The sequence below is a fragment of the Phoca vitulina genome, unplaced genomic scaffold, assembly GCF_004348235.1.
Source record: "Phoca vitulina isolate PV1807 unplaced genomic scaffold, GSC_HSeal_1.0 scaffold2, whole genome shotgun sequence".
Lineage (NCBI taxonomy): Eukaryota > Metazoa > Chordata > Mammalia > Carnivora > Phocidae > Phoca > Phoca vitulina.
The window spans coordinates 9,124,345-9,138,924 of NW_022589705.1; the positions used below are offsets into that span (position 1 = coordinate 9,124,345).

At 38.5% G+C, this 14,580-nt stretch overlaps 1 protein-coding gene across 1 annotated transcript; it reads right to left on the minus strand.

The window, feature by feature from the left end:
- Positions 1-760: 760 nt before the first annotated feature.
- ATP5PB (ATP synthase peripheral stalk-membrane subunit b) lies at positions 761-14,557 on the minus strand. Its single transcript, XM_032421629.1, has 7 exons — positions 14,389-14,557; positions 14,072-14,108; positions 10,158-10,303; positions 8,238-8,401; positions 7,709-7,834; positions 2,147-2,326; positions 761-1,107 (listed from the first exon to the last, which is right to left on the minus strand). The coding sequence occupies exons 1-7, from the start codon at positions 14,426-14,428 to the stop codon at positions 1,030-1,032; spliced, it is 771 nt and encodes a 256-aa protein (XP_032277520.1). The 5' UTR covers positions 14,429-14,557; the 3' UTR covers positions 761-1,029.
- Between the last annotated feature and the right edge of the window lie 23 nt (positions 14,558-14,580).

A 14,580-nucleotide genomic window follows, 5' to 3' on the forward strand; every position in this document is an offset into this window, starting at 1 on the left:
AGCCACCAATAAATACTGACCTGACATCGGCTGTTACATAAATTAAAATCCTAGTAAGTCAGTGAAAACAGCAATTATTCAAATGGTACATATTTTCAAATATTTCCTATTATGTAAGTTGTCCTTTGTGTACAAGTACATCCTTATAGAAGTATGGGAGAATTAAATGCAGATAAACCTATGGAAAGGCAGAATTTTCTGACTTACCTGCTGGCCTCTTGAGGGTAATTTTATGACACACTGGGCCCATAATATTTTCTATAGACATACTACTAAAATAATAAAGCCAATAATGTGATTTGATATACATTTCCTTTAGTTATTTTAAGAATAAAAAGCTTTAAATTTCCTATAACTTGTCAGTTAGCCAGAAATAGCTTACCACTAAATTATCTCAATGACATGTTTAATTTTTACCCATATGATAAATGTTAAAATATTTCAGAATATTATGCAACCTGAAAATCCTAGCTTCAACTTATCACTTATAAAGTGCAAGAGGGTGGGAGGAGCAAGATGGTGGAGGAGTAGGAGACTTAAATTTTGTCTGGTCCCAGGAATTCAGCTAGACAGTTATCAAACCATTCTGAACACCTACGAACTCAACAGGAGATCAAAGACAAGACTAGCGCAATTCTACAAACAGAAAAGTGACCCCTTTCTGGAAGGATATATAGAACAATACTGAATAAAATCAATGAAATAAAAAAAATAAATGAAGTGTAAGATGGTAGAATTAATTACAAATCTATACTATAACTTGGTAATCATTAGTCAGCCAACAAATTTTATTAACAGCAAACTGCTCATTCAAAAGTGATCGTGGAACTCAAAATACAGAGCAAGAAGGATGAAAAACATCTCGTTGGCCAATAGATTGTTTTAATTCTCTGACTATATGAAACAAACTTTTCATTTTTAGGAAAGGTTAAGTGTAACTTCAGTAGACAGCAATACAGAAAGATTTTGTTACATGGACTAGTTTCTTTAGTCAATTGCTCCTAGCTGTCTCCACCGGGATAGATGCATTTAAAGAACTGGCTGTGCTTGAGCCTTCTTTGCAAGCAGCTTTAGATCTGCAATGCACTTGGCAATTGTCTCCTTTTCCTGTGATAAGGAAAGAGAAATCTGGTTAGACCTCTCCAAATCACAGAAGCAGGTATAAATACTGTAATTTTAAAAGACAGCTCCTACAAGATCTTGAAGTTCCTACAGAATCTCAAGATGACAACAGACTACTAGGAATTTTTTATGTACCACTGGGGAGATGCAATTTATTCTAAGCAAATCCAGGGAATTAGTTAAAATCTCCCGGTTCACAGCTTTTATGAGTGAAATCTATATAGAATTTGAAGCCAGACACTCCTGTAACCATGTGCCACTAATGTTAGCTTGTACAGCTAACAGCTGCTTGAAAAAGAGCAACCTAACAAACATTAATAACATAGAAATGTTAAGAATAAAAATAATTTTCTTTTTTTAGTGTTTTCTCCATTTCTAAATTATGTAAAAGACAATTTAGTGGAAAAAAAAAAATCATTAAATGTTGGTAGACCCTGTTCTTCTAGTCCTTGATGGTTATACAGAAAATGATCAGAAATGCCTACATATCCTAAATATTTGGGAAAGAAAAAATCAAGTCATAATTAAAAAAATATAAACTTTAAAAAGGAAAACAAATTTAGGTCAGTAATAAAACACATTTCTTTTCTGTTCAAGACCAATCATGTAAGCGGCCAGGACGAGGAAATGGGAGTAGAGATCATGGAATTAGGGAATGGAAGGGACTCAGAAAGAGCTTTATCCAGTCTGTCGTACAGAGAAATGAAATATGTTCGTTAGCGTTTCCCACATGATGGAACTTGAATACAAGTGTGCCACAATCAGTGTTCTCAACTATCTGCCGCTGTTTCACAGCGAGAGACCCTTTGGTGACCAAATTCTGAGGGGGAGAAAAGCCACCAAGGTAGCCGTGCAGCATCTTCCAGGTTACCACTACCCAGAACAATGAACCAGGACGACCCCAGCGTCTCTAGGCTCCTTGCCAGCTATTCCTATCCTAACAGACTCCTTGCCAGCTATTCCTATCCTAACAGAGCACCAGCAGAGGCCCATACAACTCCAGAAGCTTCAGAACACCACGCACCTGCTGTGCAGAGATGCTCTGCACCACATGCTTCTCCACCCAGTTTATCATGTGCTCTTGTTCCTTTCGGCGCATCATGTTCTGCACAGAGATGTGATAGTCCAGGCGATTCTTCACCTCCTTGTATACTCTGTGCAGCCGTTCCCGGTAAGTAAGTTCCAGTGCCATAGCAATGTTATTCTGAAGCAAGATTAAGAATTGATGAAAAATTTGGCATCATTGAAGGATCACTTCCACTTTGCGGATTCTGTTGGTTAGAATACCCCAACACCACTTTCTTGTATTTTATGCAAAATTATTTAATACGAATAGGTAAGAGATGTATGTGGTAAATAAATTCTAATAGCATATGGTAAAAATATACTTAAAAGTACATATAGTGAGTTTCTTCCAGTCCGCCCACAGGCCACCATCTTCCTGAATTTCTTGTATTCCATCCCTCCCAGAAATATTCAATAAACAAAATACAGGTATAGGCAGGCATGCACATATATACACGCACACACATCACTTTTACTAATTATAACATCTAGACCCACAATTTTAAGTTACATTGAATTCTACTATACTGGGGTCCCATAATCCAGAGTTTAACTAAGCTCTATTAATACGTTAGATTGCTTCCAATTTTACCAGAAATAATGCTGCATCTGTTGTATATGTCTTTGCACTTATGTGTAAATATTTGCTGTAAATGGGGCGCCTGGGTGGCTCAGTCATCAGGCGTCTGCCTTCAGCTCAGGTCATGATCCCAGGGTCCTGGGATGGAGCCCCACATCTGGCTCCCTGCTCAGCGGGGAGTCTACTTCTCCCTCTGCCCCTCCCCCTGCTCGTGCTCACTTCCTCGCTTGCTCGCTCTCTCTAATAAAATCTTTAAATAAGTAAATAAAAAATAAAGTTAACAAAAAAAAAAAATACTTGCTGTAATAACATGTTGAGTACCTACTATATTCTAAAAACTGTGTGTCAATTCAGTTAAGTCTTGTAATCATACCATGGGATAGTTACTATTATTATATCCACTTTACAGCAAGGAAACTGAAGCAGAAGGAACTTGTCCAAGGGTACAGAGCTAATAAATTGTGAAGCCAAGATCCAAATACAAGGAGCCAAGCTATAAAGCCCATGCTGTTAAACTGTGATTAATACTGTCACATTCCACATAAAGTTGTACTATTTCATTCTCCTACCAGCAACACAAATGCCTATCACTTCAAACCCTGACCAATGATATTTATAAAACCTTTTACTCTCTATTCTCATAAGCAGAAAAAAACCCAGGAATTTCAACGTCATTATTAAACATTTACGTATGAACATTTACATATTTAGAAACCATTTACATTTATTTATGAATGGTCTGTGTCCTATGCCTAGTTTTCTACTGGGATGTTGGTCTTTCCTAAGGTAACTAACTATCCTTTTGTGTTACATGGAACGCACATCTTCTTCCCAGTTTGTCGTTTAACTTTATGCTCATTTTTACACGTAAAACTTTCATGAGATCAATTTAACAACTTTTCCTCTTATAGTTTCTGGATTTTTTAAATTTTTATTTTTTTTCTCTTCCAAGTTTTTATTTAAATTCCAGTTAGTTAACATACAGCGTAATATTAGTTTCAGGTGTAGAATATAGTGATTCAACGCTTCCATACAACATCCAGTGCTCATCATAGCAAGTGCATTCCTTAATTCCCATCACCTATTTCACCCATCCCCCACCCACCTCCCCTCTGGTAACCATCAGTTTGTCACCTACAGTTAAGAGTCTGTTTCCTGGTTTGCCTCTCTTTTTTCCCCCCATGTTCATTTTTTTGTTTCGTAAATTCCATGAGTGAAATCTTTCTCTGACTTATTTCACTTAGCATAATACTCTCTAGCTCCATCCATGTTATTGCAAATGGCAAGGTTTCATTCTTTCTGATGGCTCAGCAGTACTCTCTTTTGTGTGTGTGTGTGTGTGTGTGTGTGTGTGTGTGTGTGTGTGTGTGTATGAACACATCTTCTTGATCCATGGAATTTTTAAAAATTGAGGTGTAATTTAAAATTCTTATAAATTGAAGTATAATCTCAGGTGCTTAACACAGATTCGATATTTCATATACATTGTGAAACCACCAAAGTCTAGTTAACGTCTTGTCACCATACATAAGTTTCTAGATTTTGTTATCTTTATTAGAAAGGCCTTGTCAACTCCAAGGGTATTTTTTTGTGTTCTTTTTTTCTACTTTATGGCTTCTTTTCTTACGAAGATCTTTAATTTGTTTGAAATTTATTTTAGCAGAAAGTCAAAGGTAAGAAACCAACCCTATTTCTACACAAGTGCCCACTTACCTCCCTTTTACAATGGAACTGCCATGTCTACGCTGCCTTAGCGTTTAGCTGGATCTCTAGATCTGTGCTGTGCCACCCTGACTTTCTATTCATGCACTGCACCATACTATTTACAACTCCTTATATCTTATAATGGGTTTTCATATTTGGCAGGACTGTTCCTCATTACTTCTCTTTTTCAAAATATTCCTGGTTATTCTTCCTTCCTTTCTTCTTCCTTTTTTTAACTAATAATCAATTTGTCCAAGTCCCAACATCCCCTCCCTCCAAGCTATAAGTATTTCCTTCTAGGAATGTGTTAAATGTAGAGATTAAAGGAGGGAGAATTGATGTCTTTATAACACTGAGTCTTCCAATCTAAGAACAAGGTTCTTAGCACCTTACACCTCACAAGCATTGTATGTTTTCTGAAATAAAAACTTTGCACATTTCTAGTGAAATTTACTTGAGGCATCTTTTCCTAGACAGTTTATCTTCTTCTGGTGTATTTTCTAACTGACTGTTATTTGTATATGGAAGGGTACTGATTTCACTTATAGATATTAATGGTATACCCAGACACCTGACTGAAATTAAAATTATTTTAATAATTATATTGATACTCGTAGATTTTCTAGTTATATAATCAGGTAACCTATAACTGCCTTTTCTTTCCTAAATTATATACCTCTTATTCGTTTTTCTTCTCGAATCCAGCTACTATCTCAAGAATAATATCGAATTAATAACAGTGACAGGAATGTTATCTTCTAGTCTGTAATGAGAATCTTTATAGGTCTGCCTGTTAAATAGAGGTATTAATTTCAAGTAGACCTTTAATATCTCTAAGTACATTTCTTTAGTCCATTCACCCTCCTGGTCTTCTTTCTCCTAAATCTCTAGTATCTCCTTGACTACTTTCACTCTCAGCAATGACCTTCATCCTAGTTCACTGAGAAAAGGGGAACAGTAAGAGAACTTCCACACACTTCTACCACCACATAAACCAGTCTATCTGAATCCATACTCGTGTACTTTGCCTTCCCTTCTGTAACTGTGGCTGAGCTGTCGACGCCAGCCCCTCCACCTACACGTTATATTCCAAGCCCTCTGGCCTACTGAAGGGCATCACTCCAGCACCTCTCTCCCTTTTTTTTTTTGCATCAATTTTCCTCTCTCTCTCCTTTTATCAGACACTAACATGTGTAACTATACTTTCCATCCTTTAAAAAAATCTCGATTCCTATATCCTCCCCTCCTAGCAATTAATTCCTTTGCCTACCATTAGAGTAAAATGCCTTGACAATTTTGACAGTTGTCTATACTCTGACTCCAATTTCTTCCCTTCCACCTTTTCTTCAACGAACTCCCATTACTTCCCTAAAATAGCCCTTACCAAGGTTACCAATAACCTCCATGTTGCTAAATCCATGGCAAATTCTTAGGCCCTTTATTTCTTGACCATAACTAGGATGACTACACACTGGAACTGTCCTTGTTTTCACCGGTTTTTCTCCACCATGTTCTAGTCTTATAACTTTAAGTACCACCTGTCAGCTTATGACTCCCAAATCTCCAGCCTCGAATTCTGGAATTTTCCCCATAAATTCCAGACTCATATATCCAATAGTCTAAACCTAACAACTCTACTTGGCTAACTTGTAGGCATTTCAAACCAATGCTAAAAGACCAAAGGCTATTTGCAATCAGAGTGACCCTTCAAAAGGCAAGTGAGATCGTATTACTCCTCTGCTTAAAGCTTCAGTGATTTTCTTATTCAGAGGATGGATCAGAGTCCACAGAGAAGCCTACAAGGCTTGACCCAATCTAGCCCCTGACCACTCTCTACTTGGATTTTTCTCCTCACCCATTCTGCTTCAACTGGTCTCCTTACTATTCCTTGACTATACCAAGTAAGCTTCCAGGTTTAGGGCCCTTAAGATTTTTCTTCCCTCTGCTAAAATACTATTTCCCCACAAGTCCACATACCTTGCACCAACACTTCAGGAGTCTGTTCAAGTAACGCATTAGAGGCCTTTCAGACTGCCTAATAAAAGTTAACTCCCTTCTTCTAAAATCTCTTTTCCTTTCCTAGTTTGTTGTTCTACATAGCACTTATTACCACTGACATTCCTATCTGCTCAATTATTTTTTTTCTGTGCTTCTCTCAACCCCTGGCTAGAAGACAGACTTTCTTTTATTCCCAAACACCTGCCTTGACCAGAGTCTCCACACAGGAAAAGCTCAATCAATAGTCATTAAATATTTCATAAACAAGTAAAAACATAAAGACTACCATCTGATTCTTATTAAAGAGCTACATCTTCAAAAGTCAGATTTTGTGTGTACATATCATGTATGAGATAGGAAGCATTCTCTGGTTGAAATCTAAATATGTATGGAAAGAGGTTTTAAAGTTTCCTGAGGTTTTCAAACATTTATGTGCTTAAGAATCTTTAGGGATCAGTTTTTAAAAATATGGATTCTTAGATAGCTCCTAACAGAGGTTCTGACTGCACAAGTCTTGGACTGGGTCCATAAACCTGCACCAAAGAGGACTGATACACGTGGTACTAAGACCACACTAAGAAATACTGGCCTAGATCTTTACCATTTCAGATACTTTACCTCAGCATCTCATTTTTCATTTCATATGTGCTTCTGTAACATAAAATTTCAATATAAGGGCATCTCATTGTAAATACCAGGCATGAAGCAGGGGCTCAAAGTAAACAACAATGTGAATCTTAAAACAAAAAATACTTGAGCATATTCCTAAAAATGTTTCAGAAATGAAGTATTTTAGAATCTAATGATGCCCTGACCATGGTAAAAAGCTTTACAGCTATCTGAATTTGCTTTGTGAATAGCAATACAAGGTCTCAGATTTCCTCAGAGCAAGTATGTCAAGTTAAGATTTCCTCATAGCAAGCATACATGAACCACACAGCATGTATTTCACCTATGGCCTTAGATAGTGAGTACCATTTTTTAGTCAGCTGTAATTTAATGACTACTTTCCTTCTGTGTGGATCCAACATATGTTCTTTTATTAACTTTTACTCTAATTTTAGAATAACTATTTATCCACTTGATAGATATTAAATATATAAATAGCTGTAATTGCCAAGCCCCACCCGAATCTCTTTTCTAAATAAAATATGCTCAACATATTCAACCATTCCTCATAAAATTCTAAATGCACACAAATGAGTAACTTTATTTTCCTTAGAAGGTTCTGAAACCTACCCGCTGGACATCAAAAAGGTAATGACGCTTGTGAACCAGGGCCTGCTGTGACTTCTCCATATCAATTGCATCCTGGATTTGTTTGATGGAAGCCTGCTTCACCTCTTCTAGTTGGGCAATTTTTTGCTGCAATTTTGATTTTACAACAAAGATCAGCAAAAGCATAAAGGATAACAAAAACAGCTTCATTCTATGATTCCTCAGTTACAGTCCTCATTTGTGAAAACACCCCTCAAGCAGCATATACACATACAGGGAGAAATGCACAAATCCTTAAAAATAATTGCTCATAATAGCTATGCAATATCTTGTCCAATGAACATAACTATGGAAAAACTGGACAAAGTTTTGTAGATTTAAAAAAATTTATCTCTAATTAGTGACCAACATTAACACTTATAATTCTAATCATTGTAATTAGATTCATTTCTATATGCTTGTCCCCTAACATTAACATCAGAAACATCACTTGATGGTACTGATGCTTTTAACATAGTCTAAAATGACAAATCAGGTTTACAGTTCTTACCTCATTGAGTTTATCAGCAAATTCTCCAATAGAGGCACCATATTTTTTAACTACATAGATAAGCAACCCTATTGTTGATATGGCAGAGAAGGTCTCTGCAGTAATCACATATATTTCTTTGGACAGAAAATATAGGATAAGTCCGGTTCCAAGCACATAGGGTCCTAAAAGAAGGAAAAGTTATTTTATGATGGATACACTATATCTGAAAGGAAAGACAGAAAGTTCTACATTTGATTATATAATGATTGAAGGTATTATATAATGATTTAAAGTAGCTGGATTTATAAATAATCCCGCACTGAGCAGCAGTATGGTAGCGCTGAAAAAGAAACAAGCATCTGGACTCCAGGAAATCTGACTCTGCAACACAGAAGAAACTGAGCAATATAAATTATCTCTGAGTTTAGTTTCCTCGTTTGTAAAATGGGAACAGTACTTTCTTCACAGGGTAGAGGAAACTGAGAAATTATGTAGAGTGCCTAGCACAACTGCTTAAGTAATTTGTGCAGCAAAATATACTATTTATTGAATGGGAATACTGGTCAGGATAAAATTTATCCACTCCTGCCTATTTTTATTGAATAGGAACCTGACACTGGAAATAAGCAAGCAAGCAATCAAACGAAAAAACCCTAATAGAAAGTAATATGTATGTAAAAGGATTTCAGTATCAGGATTCTCAATTCCTATAGTACCTATAGTACTATAGTTATAATGCTTCAAATATAGCTATCTTTTTCTTTAATACCAGGCTGTGGGTTCTGAAAGGACACAAAACCATGATGTACATTTCTTTAGGATTTTCTGTTGTGCTTCAGAAGATATTGGCAAGGACAAAGCTGCCCCCTTAAAGGGCAGCATTTTACAGTGTTTCTGAGCAACACAAGTACCAAAGGATGTTACGGTGTTATTACAAGAATAAAAAGGTTAACAGTCTCAAATGTATTTTATCCAGTTTCCCATAAAAAGTTTCAGCAGCTCTTTTTAAAATTTGCCTCCAATATATAAACTTTAAATTTGAATGTAAATTAAAAATTTCAACTGTGAACTGGCAAAAAAGCCTATCGTAGGTACATTTTTATCTCCCATGGGGAATCTGTGGACCCTAATGTTTCTTGCAATTTCCATTACAGAAATGCGATTTTCGGCCACTCCCTGGAGGGTTAAAAAAACCCACAAAAATCTTGGTTTCCAGTGTTCCCTAGTCACAGCAGTAGCTGGAGCAAGAAAGGCCCCTGGATGCTGTCAAAGAATACTGAATTGGAGAACCTGGGTTTAAGTCCAACCCAGTCACTAAAGAGAGAATAAATCTCTGCAAATTCTTTATTTTCTAGTTATTCTTGGTAATAAAAATCTCTTACAGGACCGCTGTGAGGTTTAATATTATTTAATTAATATAAGTGAAAGCAGACTGCATTATAAAAATTTAAGATTTCAGAATAGTGTATGCCTTCTTAAAAGAAAAAACTGATAAACATGGCCCAATTTCTGTTTTTATGTATATATACAATAACCTCTATTGTCTTAGCTAGCTTTATTTTAATCCAAAGCTCTTTCCATTACCTGACAATGTATCCTACAATTACTCATTTCTTTACTGTCTATCCTATGACAGAATGTGTGTTCCGTGATGGCAGCCACCTCAGCTTGCCACTGTATGCCCAGAAGAGTACCTGGCACAGAGCTGGCATTCAGTGGATGTGGTGTATCAACAAATGGAGACAATACTATAAAGTTAAAATCCCAACCACGTTTACTTCAAAGACAAGTCACAACTGTTCCACTGAATTACTTCCACAATTTACTTGATTGACTTCATTTTGTGTATATGTGGAAGAGGTAAGAGACCACTAAAATCCTAGGTAAACGTAAACTATACCATCTAAACATACTATCAAACACTGGGCAAATGCTTACCTGTTACGCCAGTTTTGGGATAAAGGAACTGGAAGAATTCTTCGGGAATCAGCCCCAAACGAACTTTTCCTCCATGTTCAGGAAGAGGTGGTACAGGGGCAAGACTTGGCCGCCCTGTGTGGAAGATCCTTGTTGCCTGCAATACCCTACGGGCAGCAATGACACAAAATTAAAGGCTATTCTGCAGGTCTTAAAGGTCATCTATCTAGCACTTTGTATGTTTACTATTAGAATTACAACATATAAGAACGTAGACTTTAAAGCCAAATTATCTGGGTTTAAATCCTAGACCAGCCACTTGACTTTGAGCAAGTAGATTAAGCTTTTGTAACTGCAAATTTCTCTAGGTAAAATGAGAATAAAGAATATGATTTTATAGGGCTGCTGTGAGGATTTTTGCTTCGAATGGTGCTAAGCATACAGTAAAGTTCCATGTAAGCAATTAGCTATTAAATCTCCACTGTGTTGTGAGCACCCTGATGGCCAGGACTTTGACTTTTTTGATTATTCTCTGTGATGGGGTGCTAACCAACCACTGTGTGAAACAGGCCTTTTCAGTGTTGGATAGCTCTAATTATGTTCATCTTTAAACTGAACTGCTGTGTACATACCTGAAACCGATCTATCCATTAGTTCTAATTTTATTTTTCTATGTAACATACATTATGCCCATGTATCTGGGTTAAACATCTCAGTTCCCTCACAATCCTGACTGTCCACAGGGAGCCCTCTGGTTCTGTTTACTACAGTGAGGTATACAGGACCGAAGATAATACTCTAAATACAGCTTCACCAATTCATTCATCCTACAAATATTGAGAACTTGCTAATGCCATTACTGAGCTTGAATTATTGTACCATGGATTTGTAAACTATTCTCATATTCCAACAGCCCAAGACTGCATTTTTAGCAGTCACAGCATAGTATCTCATTAAAATTCTGATGAAACAAAATCCTCTAGTCTTTTTTATGTATGCTGTCAAGCTCAGTATCCTTCAAATTCTCAGTACGTTTTTGTCCCACACATCCCCATTCTACCTCTATCCCTTTACAATGTAAAAGTTTATTTCATTGATTTTGGTTTCACACTTTTATCTTTTGAAGATTATTTCTGCCTCCCAATGTATTACCTAGCCTACCGACTTTTTTGAGAATCATGCTCAAGATTCTTTCATTTAAATCAGGATTTCTCAACCTCATCAGTATAGACATTTTTTTGTTGCTATGGAAGGCTGTTCTGTGCACTGTAGAGTGATTAGCAGCATCCCCACAGCCTTTATGCCATTAAATGCCAGTCAGCATCCCCCCCTCTCACCCAGTGGTGAAAACCAGCAATGTCTTCAGACATTGCCACATGTCCCCTGGAGGGCAATACTGCTCCAGGATGAGAACCCCTGGTTTATTTATTCTTTTTATTTTTATAAAGATTTTTATTTATTGGACACAGAGAGAGAGAACACAAGCAGGGGGAGTGGCAGGCAGAGGGAGGGGGAGCAGGGGCAGGGAGCCTGATGCGGGGCTCGATCCCAGGACCCTGGGATCATGACCTGAGCCGAAGGCAAACGCTTAACCGACTGAGCCACCCAGGCGCCCCTTTGTTTTTATTTTTTAGGTAGGTTCCGTGCCCAGTGTGGAGCCCAACATGGGGCTTGAACTCAAGACCCTAAGATCAAGACCTGAGCTGAGATCAAGAGTTGGACGCTCAACCAACGGAGCCACCCAGGCGCTCCAAGAACCACTGATTTAAATCACAGAACTAGAGAACTTGCTTTAGGCCAACTCAAATCCTCTCCTGAGCTGGCTGTCTTAGTTCAAGCCCTCTTCATCTCTGGCCTAAACTACTTAATCCAAAACCTGGTCTCTCTGCTTCTCAACAAATACCCCTTTAAACCTAGACCCTCTACACTTGTACCAATGTTTTTAAAATGCAAATTTGACTTTAAAGCTCTTCAACAGGCTCTCCTGCCTACACAAAACTCCTTAACATAGTATACATGATTCGGAACCTATCAGATCTTCTATCCTCTTCCTCCATTCTCCCATCCTCTAGCCATATGGAACTACTTACAGCTCTCAAAAACAAACAAAAAAAAAACAAACAACATGCCTCATGCTGCTCCTTCTGCCTGGAATGGCTTTCACTAAATGGCTGCCAACCCCAACAGCCTTCAGAACATCTCGAGCATATCCTTTTTATTAAAGGCCTCCCCAATCTTACATTCATTCACCCTTATGTCAGGTGCTGGGAGCATAGCAACAGACAAGGTCCCAGCCTTCACATTCCAGTGGGGTTGTAGAAAGTGTGAGTGTGTATGTCCATACACAATTCCAGGCTGCTGAAAGTCTATGAAGAAAAATGGGGTAAGGTAAGGAGCTAGGGAGCAATGGAATGGGAAAAAGCTTTTTTGATAGGAGGTCAGACGACATTTGAGTCAGTGACCTGGGGAAAAGAGAGGAGAGCAAGTACAAAGATCCTGAGGCAACAATAAGCTTTTCATAGCAACAACAAGGAAGCCAGCATGGCTAGAGCGAGCTTAAAGAGAATATAAGGAGATAAATTAAGAGGTAGGAGGAGATCAATTCATGTTGGGCCTTCTGGGTTATGGTAACTTTGGATTTTATTTCAGTGGCATGAGGAGCTCTGGAGGGTTTTGCTGGGGTGGGGGATGGGGGGCCTCAAGTAATCCCTAAGTCTACTAGGAGAATGGGCTATAACGGGACAAGAATAGAGATGCAAGGAGACTAGTTAAGAGACTACTGAAATAGACCAGGTGAAAGTTGATGGTGGTTCACACTTCAGTAGCAGTGGTAGTGGAAGAATGGTTAGAAGTCCAGATATAATTTGGCGGAAGAGCCTTGCTCTTCTCCATATATTAGATATGGAAGGTGAAACAGAAATCAAGTATGTTCCTTACATCTTACATATGTAATTATTTATTTATGACTTCTATTAAAATGGTTTACCTGATTGTATGGAATCTTTTTTCTCTGGTAAGTTGGAAGCGATTGCAGCCTCACTTTATTGCACACAAAAGTTAATTACAGGTGCATTAAAAGCCATTTTTTCAAGGCAAAAATAGTTGTCAAATTTTGGCAAGATTTAGGGCTAAATCTGGATGCAAAGAGAAATTCCAAAGAAAACTAACATGATTTATGAAACATTAAAAACAGATGTCAACACTTATCACATACTATGTATTATATATGGAATGCTGTTTTTAGAGTTTTACAGGAATTAAGTCTTAGTTCTCCTAACCATAATATACTACTACCTCCATTTTGTAGAGGAGGAAACTGAGGTCACACAGCTTGTAGTGGAGGACCCAGATATAACCCTAGCTTTAGAGTCTTTGCTCTAAAGTACTATTCTATAGCTGCCTCCTCTCAGAGACTGAGCTCCACGAAAACAGGTTAGCCTTACTTATTTTTCTATCTTTTGTCATATAAGTGGCAAGATAAATATTTACTGAGTCAATGAATGATTTCTCTGACTCTTATGATCTGGCAGTAAAAGTCGGAATCTGGGAGACAGACTAAAAATAACATGCTTCATTATTTTATTTAATAAAACTTGCTTTTGGGTATGCAATCTAGAAACTCCCGATTCCCGCTGTGGCAGCTGGCAGCTAAGTCCAGATGAAGGTCACAAGGGAAAGGGGCGGGGCTTAGAAGACACCAAAACCAGCTTCTAGTTTAGTTAGAACACATCACTTACCCTCTTAGTCTTTGCCATGAGATGATAACACAATGTTCCAGACAGTTACAGGAGCACCAGTGTTTGAATGAAGCTTTAAGCCTTTCAAAATTACCTAAAGAAAGGTAATTTCGGGCCTAAAGCTAAGAGGGGGTTACAGAGAAGTGAAATGAGGTGATAAAACAAGGACGAAGGAAGTATTACACCCCTCTTACTTACCCTGGACCAAGGAGGGCTGCGTTCTTCAGACAGGGGGCTGCACACAAACAAGGCGCAGGTCAGCAAGGTCAAGGTGAAATCTGGACTGTCCTTTCCTCGGTCCCCGCGGCGCCCGCCCACTAAGGCCATGCACCCCTCTTTCCAGTCTCCCAAGACCCCCACGCGCGCCCCTAGTGAGCGGCGCAACTCATTCCCCACTCGGGGCCAAGTCTTGCTGCGCCTTCCTACACCCCGTTTCCTCCCACCTCCTCCAGTAACCCTAGACGCACTCCTTTGCAATCACCCTGATAGCCCGGACTAGGGTGTAGATAGGTTACCCGCTGCGGCGGCCGCAGAAAAAACCACCCGGGACAGCATGGTCAACCAGGGTCCGCACAGTAAGCTCTGCGTCCCAGTGACCCCGGCAAGAGGCTCTGTCAGGGGCGGGAGCAAGATGGTCGCTCACAACTCTCGCGAGAAGAGAACATTGCGCCCTCTGTCCACTGACTTTGCCTCGAATTCTTTTTCTC

What these genes read in the sequence shown, in the direction of transcription:
- ATP5PB (XM_032421629.1), bottom strand. Translation starts at nt 14,428, where the DNA reads ATGCTGTCCCGGGTGGTTTTTTCTGCGGCCGCCGCAGCGG. An exon ending in TTGCTGATAAACTCAATGAG is followed by an intron (nt 7,835 to 8,237) that starts GTAAGAACTGTA and finishes TCAAAATTGCAG; the next exon opens with CAAAAAATTGCCCAACTAGA. An exon ending in ACCTTTTTGATGTCCAGCGG is followed by an intron (nt 2,327 to 7,708) that starts GTAGGTTTCAGA and finishes ATCTTGCTTCAG; the next exon opens with AATAACATTGCTATGGCACT.